The sequence below is a fragment of the Lineus longissimus genome, chromosome 2, assembly GCF_910592395.1.
Source record: "Lineus longissimus chromosome 2, tnLinLong1.2, whole genome shotgun sequence".
NCBI lineage: Eukaryota > Metazoa > Nemertea > Pilidiophora > Heteronemertea > Lineidae > Lineus > Lineus longissimus.
The window spans coordinates 9,533,973-9,560,008 of NC_088309.1; the positions used below are offsets into that span (position 1 = coordinate 9,533,973).

Genomic DNA, 26,036 nt, shown 5'->3' on the forward strand with positions numbered 1-26,036 from the left:
TCATTTGGAAAAACATTAATTCAACTTAATGACGGTCTATAGATACTCTAGAAATTTATGAGGTTAAGTGTGATATGACCTAAAGTCTATAGGCAACCCCCTCGCTGTGACGTCGTCATCAATAATCTTACTCGAGCTCAGACCACATCAGTCATACAGCAGGAGAGGCCAAACTTTCCGGTACAACGAAATTTCAAACGGACGGACAGCGGTAATTTTCCTGCGAACCGATGGTGTTCGGGTATAAGATTCTTCAACAGGATAAAAAACTTGGGAATTCCATCCCTGCGTGATTTTTAAAAATCGTCATGTTGTTAAGGGCGATCATCCTTTCGGGCGCCCTCCTTACCACTAGAGCCACCGTTGTCGAGAACGCACGATCCGCGGCCAACGTAACACTTCCTTTTCGGCTCACTTTCAACCCCCTCTTTATCAATCAGCTCCCGATGGAGGACGAATGGCCGGTGCAAGTCTACTTTGAAGATACCACGGTCTCCAAATCGTCGGATTTGGTTCTCGGGGTCCAATCAAAGCACCCGGCCATCGCCAATGTCCCCTTTCCGCTGCTGGATCTTCACAATGTAGACGAACTACCACAGTTAAACGTCACGGATACGACCAACTTTACCGCAAGTGGCAACTTCACCGTCAGAGGAATATTTCTCGGCTACTCTGAACTCATATTCCACATATGTAACCGGAGTAAGAGCCTGTGTAATGACAGTATCTTCCCGAACCCTTACGATGAGACTGGAAGCTATGTTGGGGCGGATTCTCAGTGGACCACACTGGATGTGAAGTACCGGTTATCGGTGATGCGCAATAGGACAGTCCTGGATGAGGTGTTTGTTGTAACAGTCTCTATCGCAGTTTTTGTCTCGCAGATCGCCGTCGGGTGTAAGACAGAGCTTGAAGTGATTAAGGAAGTCCTCAAGAAGCCAATCGCTCCTGTCATTGGATTCTTTTGTCAATTTTGCATCATGCCACCGGTAAGCGTTCAATTTTTCATTGGTTAGGTTGTTTTTTAGATTTGCAGCACTCGGCGGTTACAGGTCAGCGTATTTGAATCTCTGTGATTATCACATGGGCACATGCCCTATCAATGAGCACATCATCGTATTTAACTGATGAAATTTAAAAAAAAGAAACACCCCACGTCAAACTGCAGCTAGACCGCGGGTAGTCCACCAATTTGGCACCGCCGTCCCAGTTCCCACCTATAGTATTTTGTTAAAAGCGTAGTCATTATTACATGTATACCGGTAAGTTAGCATGTGATACCCGGGCAATGAATACTTTCAAGAAATTGAGTCCTTGCCAACGAAATTTTCACACACGGCGTAAGGAACAGTTAATTAAAATCTTTGGGTTCACATCTCAGTCAACTTTGCCGACTTTTTATACAAATCTATTTATTGGGCGGAAAATTCACATTTTAATTGACTGAATCAGAAAAAAGTGTGGTAATCACATTGAATGGTCGTTACAATGATTGTATATCATTACACATCCAAAGGTTTTTTGAGGAGACAACTCATACAAATAACGTAGGCCAGTTCACTAATCGGCGAATCAAAATGAAAAAAAAACTTACAGAAAGACCTGCCTAGAACATAATGTTATATCAATGTCCGCAGATGGGCAAATGTTGGTGGACGTTATGATGTCTTCTATTTTTGCGAGGGGCTTGCTTGCGTTTATCAATTGATTGATCGCTGTTGATCAGTTGATTCTGGACCTAAGCTTAAAGGGAGAATATCATCAACATCTTCAGTAATAACGTGAGCACATCGGCCGTTGTTGCCAATAACGTATTTGAATGACCCCTGGACAAAAATACATCTCAACATAATGAGCCGATGCGACAAGATCAAATGCCCGAGACTTATGACAGTGGTTTCGTGGCGAGCAAACACTTTACTTATGCGCATAAGCAACGAAGGACAATATTTGACCAGTATTTTGAGAGCCCGTTTTGCATTTTGGTAAATGTATGAATGTCGATGTCGACTTTTTCGGAGTAAAGTGGGCCTCTCTAATCACAAATTCAGAGTGAAATAACAAAAATTTCGTAGCAAACATTGAGGTCAGGGTTGGACATCTTTGCATTTACGTCATGACAAAAAGCCTCTGGTTTCGTCAATTTATATCTTATTTTGCCTCTTGTCTTCTAGCTGGCGTTTGGGATAGGCAAATTGCTATCAGTGAGTGCCGGCGAGGCTGTAGGCATCTTCACCTTGGGCTGCTCACCCGGGGGAGGATCCAGCAACATGTACTCCTACTTGCTGCTCGGAGATGTCTCACTCAGCATCACCATGACCTTGATAAGTACTATCGCTTCTCTTGGTAAGTATTACCTCCACAAAAAATCAGGGAAAAACTCAGTCCATGTTTCAGTCAGCCTACAGACAGGCGGAAACACGGTAATATTGGGAACACTGACATCTGGTAAACCGGAATCCAACCGGCAACCCTGCGATATAGAGAAGACTGGGTCGGACACCTTTTCCAGCACACCGTACTGCGCTTACCGCTGTTCTTTTCTGTGGAATGTTCCGTCCCTCAGGAAGTTTAGCATCATGGCACTGCATGTGGTTTGTACATGAGCGTGTCGCAAACAACCACCATATCGTTTTCTTTTCAGGCATGCTTCCTCTGTGGATGTTCACTCTGGGCGAGCTACTGCTGGCCGAGTTGGGCATGGGCGATGTGACCATCCCCTACGAGAACATCATCATCTCCCTGGTCATGGTCATCATTCCAGTGGGAATCGGGCTCATCATAAAACGATACAGGCCGCTCTGGGCCAAAAAGATTGCAAAAATCATTCGACCATTTATGATAATATTTCTCCTCTTTATGTTCACATTCGGCATCTATGTGAACCTCTACATGTTCAAACTGTTCACACCGAATGTGGTAGGCGCGGGACTTTTATTTCCGCTCGGTGGGTTTTTAGGTGGCGCTGCGATCGCCGCCATCTGCCGCCAACCTTGGAAACGAGTAAAGACCATCGCTTTAGAGACTGGTATCCAGAACACGGGCGTGGCCATGATTCTCCTTTTGTTTTCTCTGCCTTCGCCAGATGCAGAGTTCTCCATTGTTGGGGCGGTTGGAATAACGATGTTCATGCCACTCTACCCCTTGATTATGGTTGCAGTCTACGAAATTAGGCGATGTTGCCAAAAGAAGAAAAAAGAAGGCGATGCTGATATTGATGGCGAGGGTGGTGAAATCGAGGGGGAGAAGATACCAGCAGAGCCTGCTGGTTTTGCTACCTTTATCAACAAATATAAAAGATTTCTTCCGTGCATAAAGAAAGCTGAAAGCGACAAGGGTCCCAATACAGGTGATGAGAAGAAAGAATTGCCAAATGGAATAGCCATGGATGTGAAGGAAGGAGCGATGAAAAATGAGGGGGCTGAGAAACCATCAAAAACCCCAGATGTGTCATTGAAAGAACCGGAAACTGACGGTCCCGCAGCTGGACAGGAAACGCCGCCTAACGGACAGGAGGATTCCGTGATGGATGGTTATGAATCAGGCGAGGTCGACAATAGTGGTCTTGATAACAGTGTGATAAATATTGGTTTTGTTAACGACACCGGCGCGGATACCTCACTCTAATGTGTTGTGATCGCACCAACAGTGTTTTAGAGTAAAAGTCCATCCTATTTTTGGATGCTCCCATTATCAGTATACTGATTATGGCAGCATCCAAAAAGTTTTGACATGCGTTATGCGTTGGGAAAAGAGTTATTGTATGTTTTATATGCACACGTGTTCAGATTATAATCTAATAGAATATAAATATATGTATATGATTGGTAAGATAACTATATGTTTGGTATGTAGGGTGCTATTGTCTAACTTATATAATCTATGGGTTTCGAACCACAGATGTTCGCCGATATCCCCCGGATCTGTTCCGACTGATCTCGCATGTCTCGATTAATGTTCTCATTAGGTCTGCGGTAACAATGTAGGGCGGCATGTTTTCCAAATCTGTCTCAGGTGTACATGTATAAAGGGTGGACCAATGGGAAATTTGTTAATGAATTTGAAAATTCTCCAACTGCATAAATACGTAGTGTATATGTCGACATTGACAGACTGTTCTTTTCAGCACTACATTGTTGTATGCGTTTTTGGCTTACCCGCGGTATGATCACATCACAAAATTGAACATAGTCTAATCATATTCAATAAAAAATTAGATTTTACTGTCAGAGGTATCATTATCTTTTCTAAGTATACAGACATTACTCATACTGTTGGAAACCCACCGCTGGTAAAATAATTGCCCCTCTCCATGCAGGCCGACCGAGCTTTTTACTCGTCTACGTTTAACTTGCCAATTTTACGGTGATACGTTTATTTCAATAGACAGTCGAAGAGACTTTCCGTGAGAGGAAACGCTCAGAAACGGAAGCACTTAAAAGGTGTCACCAGATCAAAAGTTAACAGTCTGTGCGCATGTGGACACTTTACAGTCATTATTCATTTATGTTAAATATCAGTCAACTCAGTTCAAATCGCTCGTCACCATGGTGACGAGTCGCGACGCGAAGAAGAAGAAGAAACATCATGACATAAACTTGTATTTATCTCAGTCGTGTTCTATTGAGTTTAGAGTAAGAGAACCAGTCGAATAGAACGGCAATAGCAACGAGGCCACACATGCGCTGTGGGTAGTTCGTTACACGAAGTACGTCAGTTTGTTTGGATTATTGTCCCATTAAGAATGCCTTGAATACTTATTCAAGCGATATACAAGCTGATATGTCTTAACATAATATTCAACATTTAGGCCTGGTGGTCAGGTGGTTGTTGGGGTTCTTTTGCTTAACATACTTGTACGGTCCATATTGATATCCATTGGATTGGTTAGAAAGCGTCAATCTCCTAAACGGATTTGTAAGAAGGCAATGAAGTGAATTGGATCAAATTATCTAAACAGCGGTCGGCGTGGATTTGACGTGTGGATAACTGCTATCGAACGTAGCCATTTTTTCGCGGCCGCGGCCGCCCAACAGGTTCTTCGAGGGAGCTATTCCCATTATATACTTGGATTCCAGTGAAACGTTCTTCTCATGATGCAGCAACAGGAGGCCCACCGTCTATGGGAAAGAGTCCACGAAGGTCTACAGACCATTACCGCCGTTTCTACGGCACCGGACTGCAATCTCTTCTGCTACAGCTTAGATGGTTTCAGTGACATTGCCGAACTATGCGGCGTCATTGGTGGCGTCCTTTCCGATGTCTCGCCGTGTTTTTCTGAGGTCAAGTACCGGCAGATCGCGCTTGACTACAACCGGTTGGTTCACCGGTTACGGACACTGTCCCCGCATCATCACGAGATGAACGCGCTGATCGAGGATGATACGGAGTTCGTTTACGCTGAGAGTATCCTGCTTGAGGTTGCTGACCATCTAGTTGTGATGGATCAGGAACGCAGGGAGGCGCTGAAGGCGGCGCCTCGAGCAGACGACAAGGACGCGACTGATGAAAACGCGCAAGCTGACGACACGACCAAGAGGAATGTGAACAGAGAGGGTGCTGGAAAAGAAATAGAAGCGGAAGTCAACGGTAAGCGAAGTCCACTTTAAGATATATCGACCCTTAGCAAACGTTACGTTTGAAGAAGAGGATACTACACTATCGGAATATGCGGTTTAACCTGGGCCAGTTTTTTTATGTACCGGAAGTTAGTTGACGGTTGCTTTGGTGAATTTTATTGTAAACCTATATCCCCTATCTATGGCCAGATGACGCCTTTTCATGACCTTATAGTTTTTGACGCGTGTAAAAAGCGTCTGCATTCCTTTTTGCAGAAACACCCCTTGATGAGGATGCTACAACTGAAGCAACGCCGGTGGTTGCCGATGGTGATCCTGATAACAAAATCACAAATAACAGCGGCGGTGTCAGTGTTGTTGCTGGGAAAGAGAACAGAGTCTATGCGGAAGAAAATGGTGCCCCCGTAGAAGAAGATGCAGAAGACGAGGATGACGCCAAACGACAGGAGAATATGACAACAAAGGAAAAGCTCATCGATTCGTACACCAGACACCGCATCTCTGGAGCAATCTATGACATAATGGACAAACTCATTGACTGTGAAGAAGATGGTATGTTGGACCTGATATACACAGGGACAGGAGGCCATCGATTCAAGCTGATGCAGTTCATGCAGTACCTTTGCAAGTTGTTGCTGTCCGGATTGACGGCTCTGTGTGCCGCAGAAGCCTTGCTGAAGAACGATAGACAAGCTGCGGAGAAAATGGGAAAGAGTTTCTCGGACTTGTTCGAACAGCTAAAGGACGAGCTACAGAAGCAGCTCATGAGGTCCACGAATTGGGAGGTCTTACGCGCAAATTTGAAGGTTGATTTAGAGCGGTTGTCAACCGAGAATAGAGGGAGGCCCCACAAGGAAGTCGCTAGTAGGATTTATGAAGGTGTGAGAGAAAAGTATGACTGGTTGAATTTTTTCATCTGCGTCTATGATGATATCGGTGGGCCAGAAAACCACAGTTTCAATGGACACTGGGTCCATGTGTGCCATAGGAACAACATGAATGTCGTCGCAGCCTACGCGGCCAAAGGTAATTACGATAGGCTGGCATACTTAGAGAGGAGGGAGAACATTGATATTTGGTTGACGGCGCTGAACGAAGAGATCAACTCGAAGGCCAAGACCAAGGCTACATCTGAGTTGGTGACGGCGAAGGACGCTAAAGACGCGATCCAGGAGTACCTGAATGAGGAGGGAGGCTGGCGGTTCGTGCTCTGCACACGGCGGAAGAAGGGCTTGTGGGCTTCGGGTGATTTGTGGGACAGGGCCGTCTGGCATATGGGCAAAAACTTTAGTTTTTGTATTATACTGAAGTAGTGATTCTGGGCAACTTTGTGACACTCGCCAAAGAAAACTTCTGCCATACGTGTTTTACTCTTTCGCCATGCAAGCTAGAAAAACTTAGCTTCTTACTGTCAATGACCGTGTGACCCTTCAACTTGCATGTAAATTAATTCCCCTTTCAAACTTCTTATTCAAACACAAGAAAGCCTAAGTGGGTTTACACATGAGCTAAAAGTGTTATTAAATGTGTGCTTGGTACTTCTTGAGCCCTTCAAACGCGTCAAGGACAATTATGATTTTGTGTATTCTCCATTTCAATCCAAGTCCAATCGCCATGACCGTATAGGTTGTATCAAGATAACATAAAGACTGTATTCTTGTGCTGGCCGAATAAACTTACCTGTAAACCTATAAGACATTCGGTGATATGAATAAAGACTAGCAAATGCTTTTATCTAAAACTCCATGTACATTTACACTAGACCATCCTGTACAAAATTGAAGTAAAAGCATTTGCTAGTCTTTATTCATATCACCCATTGTATCTTATTTGGTGATGCAGAGACGTTGTCGGATTGAAAGATCGTTCTCACCTTGGAGAGGTGTCCTCAGTTTGGTCAGAGTCAGAAGTCTTTCACAACTTATCTGTCTTCGGCAAGTCGGACTGAGAAATCGTATTTAACTTCAAGAGCTTCTGAAACTGTCTTCGGTGAGGGCTGTTTGAAAAAATTGTCCTCAACTTGGAGACGTGGTGAAATTGTCTTCGGGTTGAGAAATCGTCCTCAACTTGGAGACGTGGTGAAACTCTCTTCGGGTTGAGAAATCGTCCTCAACTTGGAGAGGTTAGTAAACTGTCTTCGGGTTGAGAAATCGTCCTCACCTTGGAGACGTAGTGAAACTGTATTCGGGTTGCGAAATCGTCATCACCTTGGAGAGGTTAGTAAACAGTCTTCGGGTTGAGAAATCGTCCTCAACTTGGAGATGTGGTGAAACTGTCTTCGGGTTGAGAAATCGTCCTCAACTTGGAGATATGGTGAAACTGTCTTCAGGTTGATAAATCGTCCTCAACTTGGAGAGGTTAGTAAACTGTCTTCGGGTTGAGAGATCGTCCTCAACTTGGAGACGTGGTGAAAATGTCTTCAGGTTGAGAAATCGTCCTCAACTTGGAGACGTGGTGAAACTGTCTTCGGGTAGAGAAATCGTCCTCAACTTGGAGACGTGGTGAAAATGTCTTCGGGTAGAGAAATCGTCCTCAACTTGGAGACGTGGTGAAAATGTCTTCAGGTAGAGAAATCGTCCTCAACTTGGAGACGTGGTGAAACTGTCTTCGGGTAGAGAAATCGTCCTCAACTTGGAGACGTGGTGAAAATGTCTTCGGGTTGAGAATTCGCCCCTCAACTTGGAGATATGGTGAAACTGTCTTCAGGTTGATAAATCGTCCTCAACTTGGAGAGGTTAGTAAACTGTCTTCGGGTTGAGAGATCGTCCTCAACTTGGAGACGTGGTGAAAATGTCTTCAGGTTGAGAAATCGTCCTCAACTTGGAGACGTGGTGAAACTGTCTTCGGGTAGAGAAATCGTCCTCAACTTGGAGACGTGGTGAAAATGTCTTCGGGTAGAGAAATCGTCCTCAACTTGGAGACGTGGTGAAAATGTCTTCGGGTAGAGAAATCGTCCTCAACTTGGAGACGTGGTGAAACTGTCTTCGGGTAGAGAAATCGTCCTCAACTTGGAGATGTGGTGAAAATGTCTTCGGGTTGAGAATTCGCCCCTCAACTTGGAGACGTGGTGAAGCTGTCTTCGGGTTGCGAAATCGTCCTCAACTTGGAGACGTAGTGAACCAGTCTTCGGTAAGGTCGGATTGAGAAATTGTCCTCAACCTGAAGTTGCCAAGTAGGTGTGGTAGTAACACCAGAGGTGCACGACGGGGCAGAAATGCGAAATTGTCTTGATAAAGGTGAGACTGAGGACTGTAAAGATCCTTACGGAGTGAAATAAACTACCGTCGACAGTAACGCTGGATTAAGTCCCACCAAGTACATGACGAAGTGAGATTAGAACTTTTCCTCAGTAACATCAGAATAAGGGCAGTCCTCAACAGGACGAGATGGACGAGTTCAGATTGAAAATCCATCTTGTTAAGACAGATTTTTTCGGACAGGTTGGGACATCGTGGAGGACATAGCAATTACCTCATCTCAATGCCAGAATGTCACGAGCTCACAATTATGAATCAATACTAAACAGCTCAGAGGACAGCATCTTTTGGCGTTGTCCTTACAACAAAGGAATCACTCCGGACACTTCAGGGTGTAAAGAATTGACAGCGTACCTTGTTTTCTGGAGAAAAAATGAGAAACTCAAAAATTCTGTGTAATTAGTTTATCTTATCACATACATCCACCACCCTTGACATTATAATGTCTTGGCACAACTTTTCAATCCTTAGAAGACATTTGCAAGTCCTCCTTCCCATGAGCAAACAAGCAGTCTTTAGTATCTTTAGGGCACCCGTCAGGATGGTACTCAAAGAACCAGCACAGTTTCGTCTTGGTATAAGCTGCATTATCTTTTTGAGCCTTCCTTTCCTTTCGAACAGGTGTTGAGCCATCCTCATGGCGTAGGTAAACTTTGCCTCCAACAACTGAAACGAGGAATAAGGAGACATTAATGTCTTGGTTTTGTAAAAAAAACACGAGCAGTGAGCTATATATCGTCTTTCTTCTTGCAATCTGATCACATTCTGTAGTTTCCTCTGTACATGTGACTGAGAGATGGAATCCACAGCGTTTTTTGCTGAGCAGACCCAGCTGTAACTTTTGGTCAAGAGATAAATCCGACACTTACCCATGAATATCTGGTGCTTGTTGCGCAATAGTGTCTGCAGTCCACCGCATTCATTCTTCAGCTGGCCAAGGGAAGATTTGTCAAACATCTTGGCAACCTCACCGAGGGGAACACTACCTGCAAGACAAAATCAGCAGACTTTCAATGAGCGATTGATGGCTTGGGCAGCGACATGACACTACAAAGAATTAACAGGTACATGTGTATGTGGTACAGAAAAGATCTCTCCGAGCTCGATTAGGGGATAGTCATGAATGAAATATACAAACATGTGAGTTTCTGAACTCATCTCGCATACCTCCTCGATTCCAATTCCTCTGATCAGGGGTGACCACAGAAGATGCATCATCGGCCTTGAGAACTGCCTGGAAAACCTCGTTCACAATCCTCTCCTGTAGGTCTTTAGACACACCAGTGCAGTTACGAACCTTCTCCACCTGTTCGCGAGGTTTGAAATTCGGAACCCAAGAAGTCCGACTCAGTCGCTCACAATCACTAGATCCATCAGAGGCACAATCACGAGATGAAGCATCACTTTGGATACATATTTGTTTGTCTGGTTTTCCATCCTGCTCTAAAGAATTACTGCATTTCCTTTTTCTTGGTTCAATACTGTCTTTATTACATTTGTCACAGACAGCAGTCACAGTCACTGAGGTTGTGCCTTTGTCCTCAGATGGTGACGATTTCGGGAGACAATCAGAATCAGTTTCACATTTGCAGACTCCCATAACTTCTGTCGAATCATCAGAATGTCTGGATTCCGTAACTTCAGTATTTGTACCATCTCTTACTCCGTGAGAGGACTTCTGATTTGAGGAAGTACTGGCTCGCTGACTGCCTACTCTTGCACATCTTTCATTGATGAACGCAGTCCTTTCCTTATCTATTTTTGCTTCGTCCTCCACTGGATAAGTTCTTTTACATCCTATGAAACAAGTCTGAAGTGTAAAGGAAATACTAGTCAGGTAAAAACAACAAGATAGTGACATGATATCAGTAACAAAACCTGACATACAAACAATTAGGCCTACAATCAACTCCCAGTAAATACCCTGAGCAATTTCTTACCCTTTTTGTTGAAGGAATTCTCAGCATGTCTTGCTGCACTTTGAAGCCACACTTTGCCCCGACTTCTCTCACGTAACCAAGGTAGGATTGGTATTGACTACACCCCGGACGACGCTCCGAGAACTTAGCATTGAAGTCATGAGCACAGCACGGCAGGACAAAGTAACTACAGTTATAGCTGGACCTAAAAGAAAACAATGGACATATCACATATAACTGGCTTTGTTCTGTATACAGAATTTCGGAGATGCATGCTAGACAGTCAGTCCGTTTTCAGTAATGAAGTCAGCTGGCCAAGAGACATTCACCCAGGAGCTCTGGCTGTGGTCAGATGGCCAGTATTGCTCTCTCTTCTTCTTCAGGGAGCAGGTCTGAAGCACATTAGCTACAGTCTGGTCATCAGCTCCACATTAACATTAATCAGATTCTTGTAAGCCTGAGAAGGTGCTTCTTCAGAATCTGAACTGTAAAATCCTGGTTCATCAGTTGGATTAGTAATTTATTAAGATGAGCTAACTTGAACTATTTACACTAGAACAGTTACCTGGCAGCTATAACTGGTATCCATGGAGTCAGTTCATCACTATGGTTACCAATCAGCCAATCAGAATCCTTGAACAGTGTTTCATCTGAGGGGGTTATGCTGCCTTCCTGAAAAAGAGGTTTGTCATCAGCATCAAATACATGTACTTGTATCTTTTCTCCCAAGCTTCTTCTAGTATAGGCATATTCTGTGAAGATATATTATATTCACAAAGTTTTATCATGCTGAAATTGTCAATGAAAACGATCTGGAATACTCACTTCAAGAATCACTTCTGGACCATACATGTCCCAAATGTTTCGCTTGCGCACATCAATTCCTTTGCCAGGATGCTGAAACATGTTCAACAGTTATATTGGCAAATTTGTTGGATAAGATACTGAAAATTGTGAAATTGAGAACTAGCAGTGTGTGTTTCTGACAACCTTGAGTTAAAATGGTCAGCAGCTCAATATTCTAAATATCAAAAAATTTAAATGATTTTTAAACTTGGAAAGCTTGTCTCCCTTTAGACTCACATGAACTTGATCGATCGATGAATTTGAAAAGATCATGACCCACCCCTTCATTAGCAAGTACATAGACTAGCAATCCATTGCCACAACCCAGATCAACGAAACTCTGCCGACGGTCGAAATTCTTCAGCCTTCTTTCTTCCTCAAAAAGGACCTGGAGAGAAAGGAAAAACGCTTAAAACTGTTCCATACAGTATTGAACTCAAACACTCGAAAACCGTTTTAAAATTGGAAACAGTGGCATAAAAATCCAACAAATACGCACTGTAGTGTTTAAGCATCTCAGCTCCCTGTGGAATAGCAGTGGCAATTATACGATTCTCCAAATTGGGTTCTGCGTTTTGGCTTTTTATATTCCCGGCAATAAAATGCTTCATGATCGGGATCTTTCTCAATCTTCTAAATGCTACGATTGGATGAGCAAGAAAAGCAGGTTCACCAAAACAACTCACCAGGAGATACGAAGCGATTGCAACTTCTTCATAAACAAACTTAAGCGGATCAGTCCTTTCAGGCCAAATCTGAAATCCACAACACAATGATTCATTCAATCACACTAGAATAAACCCTCTTGTCTGTTTCAGCCAATCAGATTGACAGAAACACTTTGACCTTTTGTTATTGATTTCTACAAAAACATTTTTTTAAAGTTTTCAATAATATTCGTTGACTTGCCAAACTGGAGTGAATTTTCTCATCCCCTCTACTGAAGCTAAAGCTGAAGTCAGAGTGACTGGCGCAACAAACTGGTGCCAAGAGCTAATAATACAGTTAAGTGCCTTTAATACCACTTCAAAGTACATGTATGATCATGCAGGAAGGATAACGATACGCACCTCCACTAATCTCTTCCCATACTTCTCCTTCATTTCCTGGTAAACCTGATTATACCGCTCCAACGATACAAGTGCGATAGATGAAGACCCCAAGTGAAGGTTGTCTTCTTCTGACCACTTCACAAGTTTTGGCAGCAGTACATCAGACAACCATTTTTCCGAGTGATGTAAATGAGCCTTGGACATTTCTGCTTGCATAGAGAGAGTGGCAGTCCTGAAACGTCATGAAGCCTGTCACTGACATATTTATTGGAGACTAAACGGGTAGCACTGAAGACATGTAGAGAATGAGTCATGATTAACTATGCAGTCTTTTCAACTGTCACAAGGTGTTTTACATGATAAGGAGACCGTATTTTTAATTACTGATACACTGAACCTCCATTAGCAGAAACATCTGTTCACAGAACACCCTCTCTATTCAGGACACTTTACAATTTCTATCAAATAAGACCACTCTTATTAAGACGCCCCTCTTATAAGAGAAGCATTTGTCACTCCCAAAGGTGTCCTTAAGTGAGAGGATTTACATGTACTAGGACGTTTTCTGCCTCCGTTTACTAGGATTTTTCCTTCTTTAGTCCAGACCTCTGGTATATTGCTTGATTTCAATTATAATGTACAGTGGAACCTCCCTTAGCGGACACCTCTCTATTAAGGACAACCTCTCTGTTAAGGACACTAGTTTTGGTCCCAAATTGGTAGTTTCTATTCAATTTGACCTCGCTTATCAGGACACCTCTCTATTAAGAACAGCACTTGCCAGTCCCGAAGGTGTCCTTAATAGAGAGGTTCTACTGTAGTTTGATTATTCTTACCTTGTATTGTTTTCTTCATCTTTGGCAGCACAAACAGCATGGGAGATAGAAAAGGCTTGATCATCGCTAACTTCAGTGGTATCTTCCCCTATGGCCACCAGGGGGAAGAACACCACAGAACCAACTGCTACTGTGAAAGAAAGTACAATTGAAGGACTTTAAGATGGTAATAAAGGAGAAAGTATAATAGTGATTATGTTGACACCGGCATTTCATTTCATAACATAATGAACATCGTAATCAACCATCTCCCAGTCCCGAGAGTAAACTTTTATGGTGCTGACTGGTTAAGAATGATAGAATATTATAAATGGATTTTACTGAAAATGCGTCCTCAAATAGTTTTAATTTTACTAACCACTACTTAATACCAATTCTATAAGCTTTCTGAATTTCTGTGGGTTCTTTGGTAGCACCAGCCGAATTGTCATCTTCCATTCCACCTGATTGCTGCCATCGCTAGAACAGGTATCGTCAAAACTCAGCTCCTGCAGCAGCTTCTCAGAAAGTCTATCACAAGAAGAGGAACTGAATTCACCACTCCTCAACTCAGTAGCATTCTGTGACCTGAACTGCATCAATCTTTGAATAAGGTCTGGTAGGGAGCTTGAAAGCTTGAACAGTTTTTCTCGGACCAAGAGTGTAGCGCCACAAAGATTCCGGTTAACGACATGAGGCTTCTCTATCAGGATAGATGTCGCCTTCAAAAAATTCTCAGTACTGGTACAAGTTGTTGCCAGGCAACCTATTTCATTCCAAGAGTCCATTCTTTATCTGAAAAATAACAGTTAGAAAGGGTTTTATAAAGTAATCATTTTCATCACCACCACCATCATCCTCAAACGAACATGTATCTACAGACAGGTTACCAGTGAGTTACAAGATGAGCATGGCTAACAATGCAGGTCATATACCCTCTGCCAGATGGTTATCCAATGCAAGTTATGACTAATATCAGGTTTTTCTGTACTCAAATTACACAAGCCGCATATCAGAATCAAGGAAGGTAATATATACTCGGATATACTCCATGCTCTACATACGTTCTAGGCATATCATACACTAAGAAACATCAAAACCTGCTTTACATTGAGAAATTCAACAAAACATGTTTTGTAGGGCTTTCCCAAAATGACGTCATTCTGTAGGGAATTCCCCATCGGGATCAGCTATTATACGGGTTGTTCCAAAATAAGCGTCTCCTTTGATAAACGGCAAAATCACTCATTACATTGATGGACCCTCTAGCGGGCTGGGTTTTATTATAGTTGATTATGATCAAATATATTGAAACAAAAACAGTAGCTTCCCTTTGGGTTATGTATTAATTGTGTCGGCAGCGTTCGAACGCCGCCGGCGCAAGTCTTTTCTTCCGTTAACAGAAGATTGTGACATTAATGAAAATAAACGCTGGGGAAGAGCGTTATGTACGTCTAGCATAAAACTCCACGATAAACATCATGTTGCCGGTTGAGACAAGAGGTCCCGGTTTGACCAGTGGACTTCAGTCAGTCGCATCGTGAATTGTTGGGAAAACCCATCGATAGTGCCACTAACCTATTTTATCGATATGGTGTGGTGATATAGCTATTGTACATTAATATATACCACGGTATTCACAGGTCTGTCTGCCATCACAACCAGGAAGAAGTTTGTTCGGAAATAGCAATACCTGGTACATCGGGTCATACTCGGGACATTTTTTTCTTGCTTTTAAATCAGCTTCTCCTGTCCAGCAATAGCAAGGGGGTCTGCTGAACGAAACTCAAGGTAAGTAACGATAGGGCTAGGGCCCATGCAAGTCAATGACTAGGTGTAGGCCTATCCCGAACGTGCCACTGGCCCGGGACACTGGCCTGAGTTGATACGGTCAGGCCAGCTTTAGTTTAAACTCTCTCGGCCCCGGCCTCATACTACCTCCAGAATCAAATGATGACAACACCGCGGTTTTCTCTCCTTGTATACTGTGCGGGGTTTCCTGCTTAAAGGACAAAATATTTTTATCATATTTGTTTAGATGGACAACATGCTGAAAAAATCATTGGTTACCAGGCCTTAAGCAATAAATATTTGACTATGAGACTGCATTTGATAACTCGGAGACAAAGTTATATTCAGCGGACCTGTTGGTTGTGACAATTGTCCATTAGGTACCAGCCATCAGTTCAAGCCCTTCTTCGTCTTCTTAGCGTTCGACTTTCTATTTATGGTAAAACTACACAACCAGGCCTATGTCTCTTATAAACCTGGCTGTCGTCTCCTGTTCCTCCTTTGATCCCCATGCAGAGCTAGTCTCCAATGATGCACCGTATGACCATGGCCAATCTCTCAGTGTCCCATCAGAGTGGGCAGTTCTGGAGCGCATGCTCTGGTGTCTGATCAGATGTGTCGCACTGGCTTGGCACCTCCCGGACTCGGCCATGTTAATCCTCTTGAGGTGGGCTTTGAGTCTGCAATCGCCAGTCCTAGGATGAAAAGTTCAATCCCTGAATCGGCGATATAAGGGATCACCACCGTCTTGGGAAATAGACTGAAACTACATTGTATTTCAGTGATTGGATATTTTCATTTGAAGACCATGCACGTCTTGCTTGGACGGTGCGTGACTTCCTATTTTTCTCATCATAGACCAAAGTAAACCACCGGTTCGGCAATAATTATCAGCTTATGTCGCCGTGATCAATATCTGGTGACCAATGTTTTTGGAAGGCGGAAAACGTCGGCGCATTCGATCGTTTGCAATGCGCATTGCTTGTGACTGTTTTTTTATTCAAACATAGTCAGTATTTGGCGTAGGGAATACCTGTATAGGCTTTTTTCTCATTTATCCTTAATGTCACAGTTTTTAGCTCGACGAGTCGAATTTTTGTTGTATTGGTCTATAAGAGCTTTTTATATTGAGCTGGCCCTTTGAAAAAGCGCATTCAAAATATCAGTATCAATGTAGGCCGGCCGCATTTTACAGGGCTTATCGATGAATACGATCCTTTTGTAGGCTTAGCCTATTGACATCTATAAACCATCATTCACCAACTGCGTGAAAATTTCATGATATTGACCTGAAATAATTGGCCTGTGCATGAATTGTGTACATTTAATGAGTTGAGTCATCTCTTCCCATGTTCCACATTGAAAATTCCATGCAATATGCCTCACCGCATCCTTACTGGTCTGATCGCAGACCTCTTCAAAAGAATTATAAGTACAGTTTATGCACAGGCTAAAAGCATGCATCATGCGATAATGATCGTGCAAAGAAGTTCAGTTCCTAAACCAGCGACACCTATAGCATGCGATGTCTAATTAGGAGAGTAAATAAGGTTTCAGTACGATATTTCTCTTACACTGCAAAGCCCTTCTGTCATTGTCTGTTACAAAGCTTGATAATAACGGTCACTATCTTGATTTTTATTCAGTTAAACCAGAACGATGTGTTGCAAGGCGTTCTACAGGTTATTTCCCAAGCGGTACTTCCTAGCATTGCTGGGATTCACCCTGCTGTGCCTTGGCTTTGGAATGAGGACAGTCTTCAACTTGACAATAGTCCACTTAGTCACTACCAATGTCACTGACGGCAATTGTCCCAATATGACTGGAGACTGGGTAAGTCACGACGTTACATGAACAGAAGATCCGGAGAAAAGGAATGAGCCATGCAGCCAGTTCATTGTGATGCAGTCTTATGACCACATGACGGCGAAGACGTCTGTCGCCAAAGATATACGTTTACACCTTTTTTTCTGGATTGCACAACCAAAATCATCTTCAGCAACATCCAATGGATGCAATCATTAACTGCAAAGGGGTATATAGGCATGCTAGTATTGCGGATCATTTCGTCAATTAAAGACGTTTCCTCTCTGACCAGAGCTGTCTCTGTTCACGTTAGCGCTTGGCGCTCATACTCAACACAGTCTCAACAGCTCCATTGACATTCAATGTATAATAACGCTGAAATTAATCCAAGATTCAGTGGATGTTCTACAGTGACATAATCAGGTGGCATGGAGTAACTCATACTGAACTTCTCGTAGCCTCCGCCCATATTGATGCGCGTTGTCTGAAAGCTGAGCAATGACTATACATTGAGGCCAGGGTCAATATGCGAGTGACTGCATTTTCTCAACCTCTTGTCTCACTTGCGTCATTCAGTGTAAGCTTCCGGCCGACCAGATCATCGTATGGGACTCGGCGACCACCGGTAACGTGCTGTCCGCATATTACTACGGTTACGTCATCACACAGATTCCGGGGGGACTCTTGGCACAGCGATACGCCGCGTACAAGTAAGTTGGGATGCCCTGCTAAGTTGTCCTTATAGATTTAGTTTACCGTCATTTTATGAAGAGCGGACGTTTGCTTTATACTGCCCTATCAAGTTCGTCCAACGCAGCGACGCGTTACGATTACGTTAAGATATACATGCAACTCAACCTGCATTCCAGTAAAAGGCAAGTCAATTTGACCATGAGTAAAAACCCAAGATTTTAACGAAAACATTGGGACGATATTAGAAAGACGGTTCCTGAAGTTCTTTGGAGGACGATGAATCAGTGTTACGGTTCTTTTTCAGAGTATTCTAACGACGGTTTTTTTTCAGAGTATTCGGTGGCTCATTATTTATCTCGTTCCTGCTGTTCCTGATTATTCCCTTTACCATGCACATCCATTGGTCCATCCCATTCACAGTCAGGGTGGTGCAAGGACTAGTCGAGGTGGGTATACATAATCTTATCCATAAAGTTCCCGTCGGTTCGATATAGCTCACAACAACATTTCTGATATCCAGCCAGCTTTCTCCATGTGACTAAGCTTTAATGTGCTGCTGAGCAACAAGAAGGGATCATGTATGGAAAAGGAAGAAAGAGAGATATTGAAAAGAGCATGTGATGGGCTATAATGTACCGATGAGCAATAAGAAGGGGCCGTTGATGGAAAAGGAAGAAAAAGAAGACCTTGGACGTTATGTTTCAAATCAAAATAGGCCTAATATTCTGTCTGAAAATGAACAGTATACATTGTAGCTCAATAGGGCACTAATGAGATAAATGTGAATAAGGAGTCGACAAATACACAATGACACTGAATAAAATCAAATAAGGTCAATAACGTCAATGCTTCATTTTCATCATGTTACAGGGAGCCACTATGCCAGCCATCAATGGAGTCCTTGCGCATTGGGCAAGGAGCAGCGAGAAGAGCCGCATCCTTACAACGATGACGTCAGGTACATGTACGCCCTAGTTTTCCAACGCGTCATTGCCAAAAAAGTATCCAACGTAGGATCGAAGCATATAAAAAACCCACCACATTCATCAACAAAGAAATACATTTGCATGTACGATTTGATAACATTATCTCTGTCTTGTTGCAGGGGCATATCTTAGCGCTGCTGTCGGGCTTGGCCTGACCGGTGTCGTAACATGCAGCACTGGCGACTGGAGGAATATATTCTTCATATTCAGTAAGTGTTTTAGGCTTACTGCAGGTATCTTCTTTTTCTTTTACTCAAGTGCAGCATGATGTCATCAAAAGTGTGAGAGACCTTTGCCATCAGTATTTAAAGTGAGATCTTGGTTGTGTTTGATTTATTATGTTCCTTATACCGGCGTGATTTACTGTGAGAGATAGGGGAGATCCATCCGGCGACTTCGCGGAACGTTATCTGACCTACCCTGCTGGGGCCTATGCTATACTCTCCCTTTAATTTCAGCTGGGGCAGGTGTGTTTGTCTGCATTGTCTGGTTTATCACCATCAGAGAGAGTCCCACCAACGATCCGGTCATTGGAACCATAGAGAAGACAAACTTCATGAAGAGTATCACAGGCAAGGCAAAGTCAGCTGGCGCAAATCAGGTACATCTAGGCCCTCTCTTTGCAACTGATAATGCTGGCTAAACTTCCTTGGTAATACCATATAAATGGGTGGCAATAGATTTATCAAAAGCAGACATATATTTTTATATCTAAATTATTGCTTTCTATCGTGATTACCTACATGTGTATAGACATCCACGTATTGTTTTATCATGAAGGCTTACATGTATACGTCGTAAAAACGGACTCCTTCTCCATACATGTACCCATCAACTAACGTATGTATCATGCGTCATGGTGTTGATATGACTTATGGTGCACCCTTTGGGCTTGTCTTCTAATCAAGGCTGCATCTTTCTCCACACATGTCCCCTTTTGCTCCCCGCATAAAGATATAAAGATACTGCAGATCATGGACGACCTCTGCACAAGATGGAGTCCACTGCTTTAAGAAACCTGAGAGAATATGTGCCTTTCCTGATACAAACGTCTTGGTTTGTATTTTAATGTATGCGTACTGTGGTTTGATTGACCTAAAGTGTAAATGTTTATAATGACCTTCTTTCTTTCAGGCCCTATCAACGCCATGGAAGGCCATCTTCACCAGTCCTCCAATATGGGCGATATTCGTAGCCAGTTTCTGCAGGTGCTGGATTCTCTATCTTCTCATCACCGAACAACCACAGTACTTCAGAGACGCTTTTTGTTTGAATCTGGATACGGTGAGTACTCACATTTCACTTTCAGTGTCCTGGAGTAAACCCTGCACCTTTTGAAAACAAAATCCACATAGAAATATGGGTAACATTTTCTAAACAAGAATAAACATAAGACAGTTTAAAAAATAGGAAACGTCCACTATCTAAATTTACCTCAGACTTTGCGGGCTGAAATGTATTCTTGAGATTTAGAAGCCCATTTTTTGTCTATTTCACTTGCTAACATGTTAATACTCTCTCTTCAGCTCGGAGGTTTGTCCGCTCTCCCTCACATCTGTATGACTATCGTGGTGCTCTTCGGTGGGATTCTCGCAGATACCCTAATGAAGAAGAAGATTCTGAGTCGGACCGCCACAAGGAAGATATTCAATTGTGGTGGTAAGTTAGAGTTTTTTTCTAGAGTTGCCTCAATGAAGTACCAGAGAAGGCTATACAAAGCACCACCTTGTCCACGATACTAAAAATAACGTACTCTATTTTTGGCGAAATGAGTAAGCGAAAGGAAATACGTACGGAGAAGGAGAGTATCTTTCCAATGTTGGACCGATGAATTTAGGAAGTAATTGTCAGAATTTCCCTTCATTTATTTTCGCCAGATTTCTCTCTGGTAAATTATACAAGTATCCCATTTTTCTGAAACTGCAATACAGTATTTTCCTGATACTACAACAGATACATTCGTGTGAAAGATGGATGTCTTTGAAAATTTACTACAAATGTTTTTTTCTGCAGGTTTTGGAATAGAAGCCTGCTGCCTTCTCGGACTAAGTTTTATTGGTACCAGCCAACAGTGGTCAGCTTTAGCCGTGTTGACAGTCGGAGTTGCTTTTAGTGGCTTCGCTATCTCAGGTATTCCCTTCTCTTCTATCATAAAGATAAAACCACTAAACCTTCTCACAAACACCTTGAAATAAAACTGAAATATGCCAGTGTGTTTTTTTTTAAAGTTGTGTATCAATTGATTCTGGGTGGCTCGATCGCACTTCGATTCTAGTGTCTTTACCCACCTGCGTCTACTCCTCAAATCGTGGACTGCATGGATCCAAAATGGCGGTCTGTTTTGGCAGTCACGATGTGCAGTGGTCAAAAATAGTATGTACATTATTACTAATATATGTTGCAAAAGTTCTCTACTCTTTTTAAGGTTACCAAGTTAATCCGCATGATCTCGCTCCGGAAAGGGCGGGCCTGATCGCTGGTATCGTAAAAATCGGCGGTATCGCCGGAATCATCATGCCTAACGTTGTCCAGTTAATGACGAAAGGCCACGTAAGTATAAACAGCAACCAACTGATCAGACCTTGGAGCGAAGGTGCCTGTGCAAAAGGCGTTTCGCAATTCTGGTTGTTTACCGTTATTTGCTACTACAACCTTAACCCATCATCTGTAATGATCACTTCATAAAGTTTGGCTATAGGCCTATAACCATAAAGCAACGATCGCATCCGATTCGTGTTTTTTTCAATTTCTTCTCACTTTTTTCAATTTTTTCCTTATCGACGGCTACTTGAAATTGGCATTCTGCATCCACACATTGTTTGGCACATTGTTCTCAGTGATACCAATCGGCGCTCTTCCACGGCCACCGCGCTTCCCGATGCTATAACATTCCTTTTCTTGCCATTCAGACAATACAAGAGTGGGCAATTGTGTTCCAAATGTCAGCAGGGATCCATCTTGGTGGGGTCCTCTTCTACGCCATATTCGCCTCTGGGAAGCGGCAGCCCTGGTCGGACACGCCGGAGCATAAGACGCTAGTCAGCCAACCGGCAGAGGGAGGCCCCGAACAGATCGCTGGTGAAATAGACGCTTGGGGTGATGACGATGAGTCAACGTCCATCCTGAATGATGGGTACAGGACGTCTGACACTCAGTGGTACAGTTCTATCACGCATTACTAGGCGTTGGATGATTTTTACTGGTTTCCGTCACATTGCAGTTGAAATCGTCTTCGAAAATGGAGACCGCACGGCCTTGGTCTCTCAACAACGGAATGCTGGAATTGATGTTCCACAAATAGTAGGCATGTTTTTGTACCGATGGACGTAATACTATTAGGGAGTTTTATAGTAAATTATCGAAATTTGAGCAGACAATGTCATGATAAAGTCGACAGCCGATCGTACTTTTTCCCTTGATAATGTGTTCAGAACTTTTTTCCCTGATACCGTGTTTAGAAGTATGCCGTGTTCAGAAATATGCCGTACTCAACGTTTATAATAGAGAGGTTAAGATTTTCGATCCGAGAACGGGAACGAGGTGGTATTTTGACGATAGATGTCGTATTGCCTATTGTCAGAAATGAAATGAAACAGTGTGTTTATAATGCCTGGTATGCCTAAAAACAATGATGCAAAACAATCAGTTTGACTTGATGACGTCAACCAGAGAAAAAACCCACCTTGTTCTCTTTCTCGTTCTCGGATCGAAATCTTAACCTCTCTATCGATTCCCTCGGCCGTAGTATTACGGGATTCTAGACTTAAGCACTGTTCTCGATTGATATAATCTTTCAGTGGAATAGAACAATAAACTCTTTGGAACTTACCTTGGTAGATTCTTATAATTAAGGGGAAAACATTTTGAAGCTTTGACAACTAATAACATCCTTATAGGCGAACTTGTGTCTTTATGATGTAATTTATACGTGTATATAAATACAATGTCATTAGCTTGCTGTGATGTCATGTGATGCGAAGTTTGAAAACCACTCTATTGTACATTTTACGAAAAAAAGCTTAAAATGGCTACGAAAAGTTGATGTCAGTATTTTGCTTCGATTGACTCGTCGTTGGTTTTGCTTTGTCTGAATGATATTTTCAGATAATTCAGACTTTTAAGGTTTGAGACAAACTAGGAAATTACTAGTTTGAGTCATTTTGTGTTTTAAAAAATTACCTCTGGAACATTCTGCTGATTTCATATATTGCATAATGTACATATATTCGTTATAATTGTACCTTGAAGGTAAACATAGTCATTACGTGAAGTAAAAAGTAATTCATTATGTACCATATTGATAAAATACAGATTTTCAACCAATAAAGTTCGTATATTTCCTTTCTGATTAGTGGCCGCTATGCATTTTAGCCAAAGAAATGTCGTCCTTTGGTCCACCAAAGAATCCCTTTCCTTCGGATTTGAGGTCAGTTGAGCAGTCGCGGATCTTTGAATTAGGGACCTGCAATCAATAATGTAGTGGTGTAAGCTCAGGAATTTAGCTGTTAAAGCCATGTTTTTCTGTTGACATATAGTACATGTGGTTAGTGTCCACCATGCAAACCAGCCAAGGAAATATCTTCATCATTTGGGTTGCCCATGAACCATTTTCCTTCCGACTTAAGATCGGTCGTACATTTTCGGATCATGGAGTTAGGGACCTGGAAACAAAAAGATTGCAAACTGGAAACTAAAAGAACTAGGGTCTTGCTACATATTGAAAACTAAGTGAAGGCGTCTTGCTAGGCTATCGACCATCAATCGCCAGGTCGAACTTTGCACACAGCTGTGTTCGCGCTTGTCTTTTTTGTTGATGACATCAAAATAGGGACTGGTTTTGTTGGAGAAATGTTCCGGTTTCGTTATGACGTTGACGTACCTTTTCCATCGGGGTGTATCGGGGATGGTGGTGTTCCTTGAATGGGTCATTACTGGCACGATTGTAGGACACAAGATACGACCACCTCCTGTTCGGGCTGCTGTTCTGATCGCTGCGGTGGAGTACGTTGCAGTGGAAGAATAGGGCGTCGCCTGGGTCAAGGACGGTGGGAAGGACGCCAAGCTTCTCCGAGAAGTATTCAACGCGCTCTGGGTCAGCGCCAGCCTGGTCGCCAACTCGGATGTGACTTACGCGTCCCGCTTTGTGTGATCCTGGGATGATCTGAAGGGGTAAAAAGGTCACTTTCACCTCATAATGAGTGTGATACCGGATACTTTGCTGAACTGGTCATTACTTCTCCTTTAGTTCCTGGCGAGTTGACACGCTGATTGGCCTTTTCAACATGTAAGCAAAATACGACGAGACATAGGCGTATCATATCAAAAGATTGACGGATACAATATGAATTCATATACTAATATACGAATTCTATACGCCTCAAAACAAATAAAAAACTGGTAATCATTGGCTTGGTGAACCGTGAACGACTGACTCTTGTTGCCTCCACAGCGCTATATGCGGCACTATTTTAGCCTTCGGCAGAATACTGCTTACCTTTAGACAACCGTTGCTCTCGTCTGCTTTGTCCAAAGCGATCCAGGTAGTCCCCATGTCTGGCATCAGGCATCCGTTCTCGTACCAGTAACTGTAACATTAACGTCAAATGTGAAATGTAATTCATTTTCAATTTGTCAAAGAACTTGTCGGAAACTTTAACGGAATTTCTAAAGGCTGCATCGGCTGGTTTAAAATGGTCCATCCGTGCACGTCTAATGCAAACAAGTCAAAATTACGAATAAATGTTTTGCCTACCCGTAGTCCTGATGCCAGATATGTGCGCCACCAGTGAAGGCATCCTTCAATATCACTTTTGAATGGTAATGGTAAACTTCCCCACCAAGAAGCTGAGATTAAAAGATTCAAATCGGTTTTTGCTTTGAATTGTTGCAATATAGATCTATATCCTATTTTGGCATCAAGGCATATGGTATAAATGTTTTCGAACGTTATGACAGTAACGGTATATGTATTCGTACCTGTTACTTATACAACCTTTGACAGACTCGGTGACAAGTCATGATGTTAATGTTAACTTTAACATTACGGCAATGGTGATATAGATTCCACTGAGCTTAATGGCAACAAATTGTTCATGTAGCATGACGGCTATGGTAAATGTATTGGTACGGTACGAATGTAACGCCAATCACAGTTCGTACAAGTACATCCAATTGCCCTGGCAGATGTCTGATTAGCATCACCACGGTAATGTGGTTGCTTCACAGATAACCAACCTTCTCGAAAGTCCCGGCTACTTTCTCTGCCCTGGCCACAACGCCAGTCACATCATCCCCTGGGTGGTTCCACAGACTGACCCTGGTCTTTCTCCCTGCCCCATCGTCTCTGCCGTACGATTTGTCCTGAGTGGCCGCATCCTTTTCGATGGCTGTTTTCAATACGGACAGTTCCTCTGGCTCGAGGAGGCCCCTGGCGTTATGAATAAACCAATGATAGTATATGGTTCGTGTATAATCATCAATTCTGAATAAATTAGGATTTTTTAGAGTAAATGTCTTTGTTATTATTTAGCCTTATCTTTCTTCTCTCTTCATCATAGGACCATTTGTGCAGTGAGAACGTCATAAAGACCACAAGATACTTATGACCTTGTGCTATGGATATATATTGGCTTACAAACAGATATGTTTTACCTGACTACAATGTATCCATATTCATCGAAAGCCTTCTGCACATCTGGTGTCACGACGAAATCGCCATCTTTGGCTTCAAACTCTGAAAATTATGGATGAAAACGTCGTGGCGGTGCCCAAACATATCATATGGCTCAATCGCATTACTTCCCGTAGGCCCTTCACTCGAAACTATAAACGAGTGCTGTATCTTTATCAAGCTTGTTCCACACATATACATGTATATTACTTGACAATGTAAGACCCGACATTCACTTCTTTGGCTGGTTACGCTTAGCTTACATGAGAAGGGTAGGATAAGAACAGGATAGTATGGGCTGAAGAACGTGTCTCATATGGTTATATGGGGTTGCGAGTTATTTAATAAGGAAACGAGATTGTTACCTTGAAGTTTGTGCGGCACTGGCATCTTTATAAGGAAGATCGTGGAAAACGATTCGGCCAAGAACCTAGAATGTGGATAGGCCCAATCCAAAATCAAACAGTAATAGACAATGAAATGATTAGTTCGATATGTAGATGTAGGCTACTTCCTTGTCACAGATTATCGAAAACAAGTCTATGTCACACGACATAGCACTATCAGCTGGTCTATGATTAAACCAGAATGAAGTAGGCCGTTTGTTGATTATTTTACCAGG

The 26,036-nt window shown here is 42.7% G+C and overlaps 5 protein-coding genes across 8 annotated transcripts; 3 read left to right on the top strand and 2 right to left on the bottom strand.

The window, feature by feature from the left end:
* The first annotated feature begins 8 nt into the window (after positions 1 to 8).
* On the top strand, positions 9 to 4,216 carry LOC135482553 (uncharacterized). Its single transcript, XM_064762681.1, has 3 exons — positions 9 to 989; positions 2,175 to 2,346; positions 2,645 to 4,216. The coding sequence occupies exons 1-3, from the start codon at positions 309 to 311 to the stop codon at positions 3,625 to 3,627; spliced, it is 1,836 nt and encodes a 611-aa protein (XP_064618751.1). The 5' UTR covers positions 9 to 308; the 3' UTR covers positions 3,628 to 4,216.
* Positions 4,217 to 4,780: 564 nt separating this feature from the next.
* Positions 4,781 to 7,273, top strand: LOC135483638 (uncharacterized). Its single transcript, XM_064764620.1, has 2 exons — positions 4,781 to 5,589; positions 5,835 to 7,273. The coding sequence occupies exons 1-2, from the start codon at positions 5,094 to 5,096 to the stop codon at positions 6,890 to 6,892; spliced, it is 1,554 nt and encodes a 517-aa protein (XP_064620690.1). The 5' UTR covers positions 4,781 to 5,093; the 3' UTR covers positions 6,893 to 7,273.
* Positions 7,274 to 9,244: 1,971 nt separating this feature from the next.
* Positions 9,245 to 14,615, bottom strand: LOC135482560 (probable tRNA (uracil-O(2)-)-methyltransferase). Of its 3 annotated transcripts, none has more exons than XM_064762693.1 (12): positions 14,533 to 14,615; positions 13,848 to 14,263; positions 13,490 to 13,616; positions 12,672 to 12,885; positions 12,288 to 12,356; positions 11,882 to 11,989; positions 11,581 to 11,652; positions 11,321 to 11,427; positions 10,777 to 10,960; positions 10,004 to 10,646; positions 9,706 to 9,822; positions 9,245 to 9,502 (listed from the first exon to the last, which is right to left on the bottom strand). In XM_064762693.1, exons 2-12 carry the CDS (start codon positions 14,254 to 14,256, stop codon positions 9,297 to 9,299), a joined length of 2,256 nt encoding a protein of 751 aa, XP_064618763.1. In that variant the 5' UTR covers positions 14,257 to 14,263; positions 14,533 to 14,615; the 3' UTR covers positions 9,245 to 9,296. The 3 variants fall into 3 exon arrangements, with proteins under 3 accessions (XP_064618763.1, XP_064618761.1, XP_064618762.1); XM_064762691.1 differs by having other exon boundaries at positions 13,490 to 13,619; XM_064762692.1 differs by having other exon boundaries at positions 13,490 to 13,619; positions 14,507 to 14,605.
* Positions 14,616 to 15,103: 488 nt separating this feature from the next.
* LOC135482554 (vesicular glutamate transporter 2-like) lies at positions 15,104 to 23,058 on the top strand. Its single transcript, XM_064762682.1, has 12 exons — positions 15,104 to 15,259; positions 16,906 to 17,092; positions 17,642 to 17,775; positions 18,090 to 18,204; positions 18,629 to 18,716; positions 18,864 to 18,953; positions 19,203 to 19,345; positions 19,879 to 20,028; positions 20,271 to 20,403; positions 20,758 to 20,874; positions 21,170 to 21,294; positions 21,654 to 23,058. The coding sequence occupies exons 2-12, from the start codon at positions 16,919 to 16,921 to the stop codon at positions 21,924 to 21,926; spliced, it is 1,542 nt and encodes a 513-aa protein (XP_064618752.1). The 5' UTR covers positions 15,104 to 15,259; positions 16,906 to 16,918; the 3' UTR covers positions 21,927 to 23,058.
* A 22-nt stretch (positions 23,059 to 23,080) lies between these two features.
* Positions 23,081 to 25,963, bottom strand: LOC135482555 (L-proline trans-4-hydroxylase-like). Of its 2 annotated transcripts, none has more exons than XM_064762684.1 (7): positions 25,780 to 25,959; positions 25,396 to 25,477; positions 24,979 to 25,171; positions 24,497 to 24,588; positions 24,239 to 24,329; positions 23,624 to 23,905; positions 23,081 to 23,206 (listed from the first exon to the last, which is right to left on the bottom strand). In XM_064762684.1, exons 1-7 carry the CDS (start codon positions 25,802 to 25,804, stop codon positions 23,093 to 23,095), a joined length of 879 nt encoding a protein of 292 aa, XP_064618754.1. In that variant the 5' UTR covers positions 25,805 to 25,959; the 3' UTR covers positions 23,081 to 23,092. The 2 variants fall into 2 exon arrangements, with proteins under 2 accessions (XP_064618754.1, XP_064618753.1); XM_064762683.1 differs by lacking the exon at positions 23,081 to 23,206 and adding an exon at positions 23,218 to 23,405 and having other exon boundaries at positions 25,780 to 25,963.
* Between the last annotated feature and the right edge of the window lie 73 nt (positions 25,964 to 26,036).

Bases quoted from the DNA above. Each gene is read 5' to 3' on its own strand.
- LOC135482553 (XM_064762681.1), top strand. From the start codon at position 309: ATGTTGTTAAGGGCGATCATCCTTTCGGGCGCCCTCCTTACCACTAGA. The intron at 990-2,174 runs GTAAGCGTTCAA...CTTGTCTTCTAG, and splicing joins AATTTTGCATCATGCCACCG to CTGGCGTTTGGGATAGGCAA. The intron at 2,347-2,644 runs GTAAGTATTACC...TTTTCTTTTCAG, and splicing joins AAGTACTATCGCTTCTCTTG to GCATGCTTCCTCTGTGGATG.
- LOC135483638 (XM_064764620.1), top strand. From the start codon at position 5,094: ATGATGCAGCAACAGGAGGCCCACCGTCTATGGGAAAGAGTCCACGAA. The intron at 5,590-5,834 runs GTAAGCGAAGTC...TCCTTTTTGCAG, and splicing joins AATAGAAGCGGAAGTCAACG to AAACACCCCTTGATGAGGAT.
- LOC135482560 (XM_064762691.1), bottom strand. From the start codon at position 14,256: ATGGACTCTTGGAATGAAATAGGTTGCCTGGCAACAACTTGTACCAGT. The intron at 12,886-13,489 runs GTAAGAATAATC...ATGACGTTTCAG, and splicing joins GATGAAGAAAACAATACAAG to GACTGCCACTCTCTCTATGC. The intron at 10,961-11,320 runs GTAACTGTTCTA...GTTTTCTTTTAG, and splicing joins ATACCAGTTATAGCTGCCAG to GTCCAGCTATAACTGTAGTT.
- LOC135482554 (XM_064762682.1), top strand. From the start codon at position 16,919: ATGTGTTGCAAGGCGTTCTACAGGTTATTTCCCAAGCGGTACTTCCTA. The intron at 18,205-18,628 runs GTGGGTATACAT...ATCATGTTACAG, and splicing joins TGGTGCAAGGACTAGTCGAG to GGAGCCACTATGCCAGCCAT. The intron at 21,295-21,653 runs GTAAGTATAAAC...CTTGCCATTCAG, and splicing joins AGTTAATGACGAAAGGCCAC to ACAATACAAGAGTGGGCAAT.
- LOC135482555 (XM_064762683.1), bottom strand. From the start codon at position 25,804: ATGCCAGTGCCGCACAAACTTCAAG. The intron at 25,478-25,779 runs GTAACAATCTCG...CATAATTTTCAG, and splicing joins AGTGCCGCACAAACTTCAAG to AGTTTGAAGCCAAAGATGGC. The intron at 23,406-23,623 runs GTACGTCAACGT...TTTTGTTTCCAG, and splicing joins GATACACCCCGATGGAAAAG to GTCCCTAACTCCATGATCCG.